At 29.0% G+C, this 11,977-nt stretch overlaps 1 protein-coding gene across 1 annotated transcript; it reads right to left on the bottom strand.

The window, feature by feature from the left end:
- Positions 1-7,897: 7,897 nt before the first annotated feature.
- On the bottom strand, positions 7,898-10,565 carry LOC145847904 (protein disulfide-isomerase-like). The gene is made up of 2 exons (XM_082953757.1): positions 9,033-10,565; positions 7,898-7,993 (listed from the first exon to the last, which is right to left on the bottom strand). Exons 1-2 carry the CDS (start codon positions 10,563-10,565, stop codon positions 7,898-7,900), a joined length of 1,629 nt encoding a protein of 542 aa, XP_082809883.1.
- Between the last annotated feature and the right edge of the window lie 1,412 nt (positions 10,566-11,977).

Here is an 11,977-nt window from a genome sequence, read left to right as displayed (position 1 = left end):
ATAAAAGTCAATGTTAATTTTAGTAAAAAAATATCCGAAGAAGATACAGTTTTGCAAAAAAAAACTTGTAAGCCAGAGTTTTTCAAATAAATTCAAACAAGCCAAAGTAAATAAATTTCAAGTTGTTAAAGATAACTAAATATAATATTGTACCTCTGTAAAAAAAAAAACTCTATTTATCTAACTCATGAATTGATATAAGAATTAAGTAAATTAAAGACTAAACAAATCTTTAGCCACATTGTCAATGGAGACAAAACAATAACACTAAATTCCTAGTTTACAAAACCAAAACCAAGCCATCTCTGCCCACACCCAGTCAAATCACCATCAATCAGCCCAAAAATAGATTTAAAAAAAAGCAGTACCAAAAATTAATCTTAGTTGTTAAAAAATACAAAGAAAATTAAGTTTGACTTCTATCTGATTGATTTTTAAGTAAGACAACTTTTGGTCCAAATTGAAAAGCTCCAAGGTAACTTTGATCTTTTAGATTCCTTGGAATTTTCTCCCATACTTTACATCCAAGATAGGATAAGGTTTTAGAACCATAAAGACTATTTACTCCAGGGATGTAATATTTTGTTTCTGAAAAATCTGAAGATTTTGTTGAACAATTGTAAAATTGTATTTACTCTTGTAAAGAAGGACTTAAAAGTTAACTGGCACAGTATGTCTTTTAAATTTGTACATAAAAATTTGTGCAATACTTGAACATATTTTCAACATCTAATATTTTCTGTTCTATTTTCATAATGTTAACACTTTCATTCCAAGGACCAAATATTTTTGCGCTTTTTTGGTTGTTCAATTATGACAGTTTTTACCTTAAATTTAATTTATTACTAAAATAGACCTAAAAGTTCATTCTAATATTAAATCTGGCAAAATTTTCTTCAAAACATTTGGCAACTCAAACTTAGTTTAAGGGTTGCCACACACTCACAATATTTTTAAATTTTGAAAAATCTTATGAAGACCCAGCATATTTAATTAAAGATACTTAGAATTTGTTTTTAAATCTCAACATAGTTTTGTTTTTTCATAAAAAACTCAAGACAGTGTGAAAATTCCCAAAAATCTCAGGCCAGTTTTTTTAGATTATGAAAAATATTTTAGTTCTAATATTTTGTTATTTTCTAAACAAGTTTGTTGAAGAACTTGATTTTAAATGACTTTGAAAAGCTTTCAATTTTCTTACAAAGAATTTGAAAAAAAACTTAGGATTACTCACAGTTTACGGTCTCTTTGGATAGTTTTTTTTACTGAAAAAGTGTGAACTATGTTTAAACTTTATAAATAAAATAAAGTTATCAAAATGATTTACTTAAAACCAAAATAGATTTGGAATAACATTATGTTTCAACAATTTAAAATAATGAAAGTTAAGTTAGTATACAAAAATAAAAAATATATTTGAAGGGTTGCCACATAGATAGGGTTGCCACATGTTTATTCTTATCTATACATATAAAGATGAGATACATGTTTTTATTTTTCACAGCATTTTTACCACTTCTCCCTTTTTATGTTATTATGGAGCTTTACATTGAATTTTTTGTGGTTGTTCTTGTAAAAAGAGCAACAAGAAAATGTGAACGTACATAATCGTAAAATTTGAAATCAAAGGGGAGGAGACAGTATGGTGCCCATGGTAGACTATGGTTTTCATAGTCAATGTTGGCAGAAATGGGTATAAAAAGAGAGCAAACCAATTTTTTCTTTTTAAAATAAATTTGCTTTCAGTTAATTTAAATTGTACAGGGTTGCCACTTGTTTTTTCAAAATTTTTATAGGTTTTTAAAAGTACACATTTTTGGGTCTACTTTTAGTTTAAAGTTAAGTTTAAGGTAAGAAACTGTGCAAAATAGTATAAAAAGATTAAAAAGATACTGTGAAGCTACTTAATATGTGTTGAAAAAAAAAAAATATATTTTGGTAATGACTTAAATTTTTTATCTATATGATAATTTTTTTGTATAAAACCTTTACTACAAAAACTTTACTACTGAAAATGTTAAAGTTTGTAAAAATTCCAGGTTTTTTGATCAAAATTCCAGGCTTTTCAAGGTTTTTTTCAAAATTTCTTAAATTCCAGGTTTTTCCAGGTGTTTTTTACCTAAATTGTCAAATTCCAGGTTTTTCCAGGATTCCAGGTTAAGTGGAAACCCTGATAATAATATTTTTATAAAAAAAAAATCTATTAATTAATGATAACATTGATTTTTTATTGATCTTGAGTTTATTTTTTGGGTTTTTAATTAAAACTGCATTAAAATGTTATAAAATGTATGGTGTGAGGATAGATGATCATAAGGTCTTTCTTTACACCAATCTATTGACAATAGTTGTGAGCATTCACACCTTTCTTTCTTTCTTGTCCAGGACAAATATACATTTTATAAGTATATACTACTTCATAAACAGTATAACAAGATTGAAAAAATACTGTAAAGCTACTTTAAATGGGAAAGTACATTTAAAGATTATTCTGATTTGCATATTTCATGGGTCAGCAAGCTTTTCTAAGCTTTTACTTGATAATTACTTATACCTTTATTCCTAAACCACCTCCCCTCAAACATATAAAAATTATTCAAAATAATATCAAAATTTCATTGGATCAGGTAAATTAATTTTAAAAATCCAATTTTTTCATGGTTTTTTAGTGATTTTTTTATTAATTTGAAGGTATTTTTCAAAATTTCTTTAATTCTAGGGTTTTCTAGGACTCGAGGTTTTTCAGCAACCATGTAAGTTTAAAAATAGTATTAAGATAGAGTCGGTTAAAGTTTGGCAGTTCTTAATGAGAGATAAAACAGTGAATAAATAAAAACAACTATTTCTTTTTATAGTAAAATTATCTTATATTATATCTATATACTAGATCAGGGGTCAGCAGGTCAAAATGGAACGTTTTTTTTATGTGCTTTAAAAAACTTATTAAACGACAACTTTTTTGAACAAAAAAAAATTAGGCAATAGAATATCCTTTAAATATAACACTAACATTTAGTTTTTGTGTTTTTGAAAATATTAGTATATCAAACAAGTTGAATAAAAATTTTGGTGTGGCCCACAGGCCTCAGTTTGCCAACCCCTGTACTAGATAGAAATAAACTTTTAATTCGTATATTGTATTTAATCTCAATTGGTAAAACATACTAATAAAATTAGAATTAACTTTATGTAAATTAAGAGAAATTCAATTTAAAATTATTGCATCAGTATTTTCAGAAAGCTTACATTTCTATTTCACATATGATTATATTCAACACTCAAACTGATTGTTTATAAAAAAGTATCATCAGGGATTTAATTGCAAATAAATCTTTTAGACAAAATGATGTTAACAAACAAATAAAGTAACGCTTGTCACACACTTTTTATCCTTAAAAAAATATGTTTGAATTTATATTAATTTTCGATAAGTTTATTTTAAACGTTCAATAATACTATTAAACAAAGACTTGCCAAAGAACATACTTATAAATAATAGTCTAATGAAATACAATTTTTTTTTCAAGCTTACAATTAAAAAAGAGGTTACTGAAGTCAAAAAATTTCCACAATCCCTGGAGGTAGAATTACGCATGTTGTAATTTATTTTCTTGATTTTCAAAATGCGTTTATCGTTGTAGGAAGGGAAAGTTAGACTGCTAATTTCTAACAAAAAAAAAATGAGGACATCTAAAAAAATTCTGAGGCCATACTTTAGTTATATATTAAGGGAAAGTCGATGTAAACGGTGCTTCTTTAATTCTTGTGGTTATGCTTGTATGAAAAATGTATGCATTAATTTTTTAAATTTTGATACACTGAATAACGTGAACGTATGCGTTACAGCGAAGTTACTATAATAAATAATTCTAAATAGACGTTTATTTGTTTGAAATTTAACTGTCATGCGCGAGTATTTTTGTAAATATTTGTAAATTAGAATGGAAAGTTTGCGTCAACCAATTTTATGACATACAAATTAATCAATATAATTCTTATAAGCATCTTAGAGTAAGTACTTTTTTACAGGCGCTAAATAAATTTTGAAACAATTATAGCTCTTGTTATATCATTTTTTAGTATTTAACAAAGTCTAAATAAAGTTAACAGTTTTATATTTACATTCAGTTTTATTATCTTTTTGGTATTTTTGTTATCAAATTTTGTTTTAAAAGGCTCAAAAAAAATTAAAGTTTTAACCTCATCGTATATTAAACTTTAAAGTGATATATTTTTATTTACTTTAGTTATTTAAAATATCCTAAAGTACTTTATAAACATTTCTTTAAAAAATAATTGAAAGTAAATGTACTTTATAATTTTGAAATCTTAAAAGAAATGCATTAAATATAAGTTTAAATTTATTTAAAAAAAACTATCTTTATTTCAATAAAATAAAAACCAACAGACTAATACACCAAGATAAGTTTGAAAATCTTATAAATCATAAAAAACTTATCAATAAAAGCTTAGCTTCTGAATTGATAACTCTTTTTAATATAATATGTTTAATCAACTGATAGTGTATGTCCTTATTTCAAAATTTTTAAAGCTTTTAAACATATTAAAAAACTTATAAGCTTTTAATGTGTCGTAGTTAAAAAATAGATTATATATGTTTTAAATTACTTTATCAATTACTGATATCTTTAATTTCTTTGAAAACAAAACAACGTTTGTAATTTTTATTTCATTAAAAAAAAAAAAACATATTATTTCATAAACAGTTTCTAATTTATTAAACGACAAAAAAAAAGCACCAAAAAAGTATGGTTCAAAGACGAGGTGTACGAAAAAACCTTTCAGTTATCGAATCGTACATTTAGATACCTTTTTACTTCTTGTCCAAAGATAATTAAGTAAGGTTAATCTTAAAACTATTTCTAAAATTTTATTTAAATAAAAGGAAATTATTTAGCAAAGAAAGAAACACTATATACTCTTTATATAAACTGTCTCAGCTTTAGGTCACAAAACCAATAATTTTCAAGTTGTCTTTTACATTCAAAAGGCCAATGGAAAACTTTGAAGATCAACAGTCTTGCAATAATAGCTCGGGCGATTTTGAAAAAATTTAAGAAAGACGCCATTTTCGTAAAACCATTTCTTGCACAGAGATTGCCCGGTAAAATGGTTCTAAACTCCGGATTTGAACTTTTAGTGTTCATCTTTACTGGATTATTACACTTAATTTTTAAACTTTGGACTTTATAGTTTACCACTTCTACGATTTATCATGTCATTAGCTTTTATGTGTATTTTATGTTTATGTTAGTTTACATTACTACTTGTTTGTTATAAAACACTTAATTTCTCAAGTACAAAAAACAAAAAGTAAGCATAACACAAAAACTGCAAGGTGAACAAAATAAAAGAGTTATTTTTATTAGACTTGTTTCAATTTTTTATATAGAACTAAAGTCAAGCATTTAGCTTATAATTAAATATAACAAGTTAATTAAATTTAGTGTTTCTCTATTATCCAAACCAAAGGAGTTTAAGTGAATGCAAAAACTAACACACAAATTTTGCATGGATGCTTATGCTTTTTGACAAACTTTAATTTAATTTGATGTACAACTTTAGTTTAGAATCTGCTGCCATTATATTAGTTTAACCGCAATAATTTTACTTTTATAAAATGTTAATAAACTAAGTGTATTATTTATTGTAGTTTAGTTATACTAAACTTTTTAAAAATAAACAAAAATTATAAACAAATAATCATTTTCTAAATATTGAAGGAAGCAGTATTTTGTTATTTACGTAAAATAATAATAACATAATTGTAAAACTTTTATCAAAAACTATGTGGCAGACTTTATTTTATACTTTATTATTAATTTATTGGATAGTCTAAATTAGGTGTGGGCAACGCTTTAGATCGACGGGCGGAAACTGGAAAATTTCATTGGCGGGTCGGAGCATTTTAAGTAAGGGATCTACCGGATAATGCCTTTTTAGATCCGGATACTAACTTAAAAATATTGTCCGTATCTCACCGGGTACTAGTTTTTAAATAAAAGTCGGTCGGATCTCTAGAAATAAAAAATTTGATCCGGCAGGATATTAATTTTATAGATCCAGTAGATCACTACTTCAAATCCTTTTTTTTTCAGAAAAAATTATCAAGTTATAACTTTTTAAACTAATATTTATTAATTATTTAGAATTCTATGTTTGTTAAAACCCTTAACCGAATTTATACTAGTTTTAAAAATACAAAAATTCGATTACTAAAAATTAATTGAGTGTAACATTTTAAGCTAAAACTTACAACTTTTTTTTAAGTTTTCAGGTTCATCTACTTTTGGCATCCTTGTGCTGGACTAACATATTAACAATATATCATTTCATATTTAATAACAATATTTAATTCAGTATAAACAATGATATTACCACTGATTTTTATTCATTATGAACAAAACAAAATGATACTACAAAATGGTGTTTTTATCACTATACATAAATTAAATTTAGTTTTTTAATACTTTTTCTAAAGTCAAAGTCGTATAGTTTTTTTCGTAAAGTTATGATACAAAGTTTTATGAAAATTTTGTAATATTCACCTCTGCGGGCCGGATCCGGCCCGCGGGACTTACGTTGCTCAACCCTAGTCTAAATAGTTTATGTGATAACCTTACATAAGAGAGCTCTTAAGTACCAGTATTTCTGAAATCTAAAGCTTTTAATTGGTATTATTTTTAAGCGCAACTACTTTAGTATAGTTAAAAAATTTAAAGTAATCAATTACAACTATTTAGACTAAAGTCTACCAGGTTACACTTTAGAAATTTATAAATCTCCGAAAAACTGCAAGTAATAAGCTTTCCGAAATAATCTTTTAGTAACATTCTACTCTGCTTTAGATTTAAACCTTATAATGTTCAAAAGTATTTTTTCAATGATTTTTGCCGTCCATGTAATAATAAAACATTTTATATTTAGATAAAATGCATTTGATTACTGAAACATGCTAGCTAATATTTGTAGTTAGTGGTGTTCTACAATCGTAATAAATTTCATAACCCTATAGAGCTTTAAAGAAAAAACAACACAATATAGAGGTTAGTGAGAAAAACATACTTTTTAAAAATAAATTTGCATAAAAATAAAAAGGTAATTCGCTTTGTTCATATTTATGTATCTAGTTCAGGGTTTTTAGAGCAAACCCTTTAGGAGTGATTTAGCTATAAGGGGATATAAAGTAGTGAACAATTAAAAAAATTAAACAAGTAATTAAAATGAACAGAGGCGATGAATAGTATAGAAGTGGTTATTTGTTAAATTAGTACTAAGTGTGCAATTATGAAAATCTACAAGATCATCAACTAGAAAACTTCTTTTTAAAGTGTCCAAAGTGTCAAAAATATATTTTGTAACGTGTTTTTAAGACACGAGAAAAAAGAATCATCTAAAATTCCTAACAAAACTTAAGAAAGTTACTCGAAGTAGGATGGACAAAGCTTATAGAAACCGAATAATTGCTGTTTATACAAAAGATTGATTTAGCCTATTTTGAAGTTATTTCTAAATTTCCTAATAACTAACGCTTTGTATCTAGAAAAGTACGTAATTTATAAAACCAAAATATCTTTATAAATTAAAGACAAGCATAGATGCTTTTATTTTAGAAATTTACCAACTGATATCTATGTTTAAAATTAATTAATAACAAAACTGCAGTAACTGCACGCAAATAAAACAAGAACTGAACAGTGTACACGATTGTAAATAACTAGTAGAAATACAAAAGATAGTCTCATAAATTGAAAATGAGCATGGTTATTTTTACAAAAAAAATTAATCAACAGCTATTAGCATCTAAAGTTTATTACTAAATTAAAAGTATCAGTACTTGAACGAAAATAAATACGAATTTTTTTCCGACGTTTTTTTAGGGAGTGTTTTGATTGACATATTGTTGGAATTGTTCTTGATCTCCGTTCACCTCCAAAAAATTTTCCAATAAAGGCATTTCCAGTTTGTCGTGCTGAAAATTAAAAGTTTATAAGTTTGCAGTTGATATTTTCTTAAAACAATTATTCAGAAACATAGACAAATCCGAACGAACTAGTTTTAGGTAGTTATCTTAAGTTGAAATAATTGATTGAATAAAAAACAAAAGTTCCAAAAAACAAGTGCTGATTTCTGTAACACTCTGGTTGTTTTTTTGGTCTAAAACAGCGGTTCTTAACCTTTTTTCATGTTTTTACCCCTTTTTGGAGATTAATTACGAAATTTACTCCCAATATACAAAGAGTGTTTATTTTAGAGGAAAAAAAAGAATACTTTAATCTTAAGTGTTTCAAATATAAAAAATCGTAAAGTATGAAGAGTTTATTGAACTTTAAAAAATCAGTTTAACACTGACTTATAAATTAAAAAGACAATTAATAAACATTACTTTACATAACTTGCAATGAAAATAATTTACCCCCTAAAACAAGGGAGTTTACCCCGAAGGGTAAATTAAACCCAGTTTAAGAATCGCTGATCTAAAAGAACTAACAGTATGTTAAAGTCCATATTTTTTAGCTGAATTGGTTTCTTTGCAAATTGTTTAACGCGTTCGCAATGGTCATAAAAATGAATGTTTGCATAAAATCAAAGTGAACTATAGTTCATTAAACGATAAAAAACGCTCAAAAAATTTTGTTCTAGGACCTGGTGCACTAGGAACTGTTCATTTATCAAGTCGCACACCACGGATACCTTTTAATGTCTTGTCCAGGACAGAAATTCTATGTTTTTATTTTTACAGAAATTAATTTTTGCAGAGCCATTTACAATGCAGCTTTTTACAAATTAGCTGTAAATAAATTTTTCTCTAATCCAAACCAAAAGGTAAAAAACATTCACTAACAATTTCATCTAATTAACCATAATTATTAACTTAACACTATTTTAGCAAACCTTGTATCGAACGAGTAGAATTAACATTATAATTTTTCTTAAAAAATTTAAGATACTAAAAGTCAAGTATAAATAAAACAGTATAAAAGTTACAATATATATTAAAGTAACAAAACCTTGAAAGGGACGGGATATTCGTTCATACTCCCGCTTCCGAACAGCACAAACTTGAAATTCGACTCGTACTCAACCTCGTTCCTCGCCGTCTCTATTTTAGCTATTATGACGTTATTGTCGTTTTTGTACCTTTCTCCCAACTTCCTCAAAATGGGCTCAATGTGCTCGTTGTCCTGCTTTCTCCTGAAGTCATAGAACCACACAAACACTTTTTTCTTAGAGTCGAAAGCCACCTCCTTGAAATTCTTCCCGACCAGCACCTTGACCGGTTTCTTGTTCCAGTTTCGGGGAATTTTCTCGGAAAACATTTTCCTCACGGCGGTTCCGGCGATGACGTCATTGACGTGGTCGACCATCGCCGCCGTTGTAAGTTCCTTGTCCATGACGTATTTGCGCAGGTGGTGAAGTGGACCAGTGTGGTATACCACGAAAAGGGGCAACTTACTCTCGTCCACCCCCAACAATCCTACCATGTCCGCGTTGAAAGGGTCGTTGAAGTCGGCGTAAGAGAACTTGTGCTCTCCGCCTTTCATCTTTTGCGCCGCCCTCCTTGCGCTGTCGACGACATCCCCAACGTTTTTGGAGTTGTTGGACAGAAAGACCACGGCGTTCTTCTGGTTTTCGAATATTTCCTTGGCGGTGTCTTTCTTGATCTCGGAGAGCAGGGGCGTTCTGTTCATGGTGAAGAAGTTTTGGAGGTCCTTCTTCTTCATCTCGCCCCTGAAGTCCTGCCTGCCCGCGTCGAACTGCGTGAAAATGCCCACTTTGCCCTTCTTCAGCGCTAACTTCTTTGCCAGCTGGGCGCTCTTGACGTTGAAGAACAAGCGCTTGCCCCAGGTCATCAGGTTCTCCTCGGCCGCCTCGGCAAAAGCCACGTTCTCGTCGCCGGGAAAGTACCCCACCATGAAGGCGGGAAACTCTTCCCTCAAGCTTTTGAACTCGGCGTAGTTTTTGATCTTAACGACAGCCGGAACTGACATGTGCTTCAAAATCTCGACGATCTTCTCGGACGGCAAGTTGTTGTTGAGGTGGTACGACGTCATCCTCCCGTTCATGAAGAACTTCATTTGGGGCACCCCGTCCAGTCTGTACTCCTCCGCCGCCTTTCCGTTTTCGCCGACGTCGATTTTTGCGACGGCGATTTTCGGATCCTCGTTCTCCTTGAAGTACTGCGCCACTTTCTCGTACTCGGGCGCCATTTTCTCGCAATGAGGGCAGTGAGGTGAGTGGAAAAGTACGAGCATGAGCGGGTTGTCACTCAACGCTTTGGCAAAGCTGTCGTCCGTCAGCACCGTCGCGTTAACGCCAGTTTTGGCGCCAAAATAGCCGGGGTAGGTTTTGGCGCCAAAAAGTCTGTTTACGTCGGCGCCGAAATAGTTGGTGGTGAAGAAAATTGACAATGATATGGTTACTGCAAAAAGCAGGTAGTATTTTGATTGGTGCAGCAAATTGCTAAAAGCAGGTTTTTCCGGTTCATATTCCGCTTGAGTTTCTTTTGCCTGCCTTCGTCTGCGCCTTGCCTTCTTAGCCATTATTGTTTTTAACTTTTACGATCTGTTGTTTAGATGGTTTTAAGGTAAAGTAGTCGGATGCAATGAGTTATCTTTGATTTTAATTTTGCCGATTAATTATTTTTATGTTACAGTAGCTAGCTTATTTTCGAGAAACTAAAAATTCGAAAAACATAAAAGTATCATAAAACTATCAATTTTGCAACGTGGCTACTATTAAAAGATTTTTAATCTTTAATTTAATTTTTAATACACGGGCAACATTAAGTTGTAAAGCAAAACTTAAATCACAATTTATCTGAAGAAGACGAAGTTTAAAAAGCATCAAGCCCAAAACACGTGTAAAGTCTTCTTTACATGATACATACTTTGTGCCACTTTTTGTAATTTTTCACTATTTAATAAACTTCAAATAAAGCAATACACAATCTATATATGCATATATAAACGTAAGATAAAACAGGTTGACAACTATGATCTTTATTTAGTTACTTCTAGGCTTTCTGATATTTTTCCAGGTTTTTGAAGTTACAAGTTTTCTTGTTCTTTATTGTAGTACAAAGTTACTGAAGAGATACATTAAATCTATTTAAATGAGAATATAACAATGCATAATACACAAACTTTTTTTTTTTATTTGTTGCTTCTTATCTAACCTAAATTAAATTGTTTTGCATATGAAACTATTCAAAATTCCAAGGTTTTCCACCTTTTTAATTGCCTAAATTTAAAAATTACAAGGTTTTTAAAGTAAAATAAGCACCCTGTATCAATATTAAACAAAACTTAAGTCAAATACCGCTCTAGACTGGTATTTGGAATCTTGCGTCACCCCTGATAACAAAGTTATTTGTTTACTTGAAACGTTTTTGAATCAAAAATTTTATATTTTTTAGTACACTTGCCTGAGCTTTCGTGCTAAAACTTTCGATAACCTAAACTTACAAGATGTAAGGTTAAGATAAAAAAGAGCACATTATGAAACGAACAACTGTGACTAGTTTAAAATTGTACATTCATTAATACTTTAAAACAAATTTTTAATTAATAGGAGCTAATTTTAGCAGCACAACATGATAAAACTTGCTTATGATGTTAAAGTTAAAGTAAAAGAAGATACAAAAAAGTTGATTTGATGCATTTTAGTACAATCATAAAAAGCCCAACTTGTACATATCTGACACTAAAAAGAAAATCATTACAATATTTAGTTTGTTTTTATTGACATACAAACTGTTAAACCTTTTCAGTAAAAAAAATACTGCTGTTACTTTTTCTTTTTTAGCTTATTTAAAGCAAATTTTATAACTTAAATACTAAAATAATAGTTAAATCAAAAGTATCAGCTTTTTTGCTATCTGAAGAACTTTTTTTCTTAGTTCAACCTTTCTTTATATGTAAATCCTAAAAACTACAACTAGATTAACAATAAA

Source organism: Thalia democratica, unplaced genomic scaffold, assembly GCF_965202585.1.
Source record: "Thalia democratica unplaced genomic scaffold, ktThaDemo2.hap1.1 HAP1_SCAFFOLD_1151, whole genome shotgun sequence".
Classification (NCBI taxonomy): Eukaryota; Metazoa; Chordata; class Thaliacea; order Salpida; family Salpidae; genus Thalia; species Thalia democratica.
The sequence above is the reverse complement of the archived record's forward strand: the minus strand, read 5'-3'. Positions and strand labels throughout refer to the sequence as shown.

Bases quoted from the DNA above. Each gene is read 5' to 3' on its own strand.
- LOC145847904 (XM_082953757.1), bottom strand. From the start codon at position 10,565: ATGGCTAAGAAGGCAAGGCGCAGACGAAGGCAGGCAAAAGAAACTCAA. The intron at 7,994-9,032 runs GTTTTGTTACTT...TTTAATTTTCAG, and splicing joins AATATCCCGTCCCTTTCAAG to CACGACAAACTGGAAATGCC.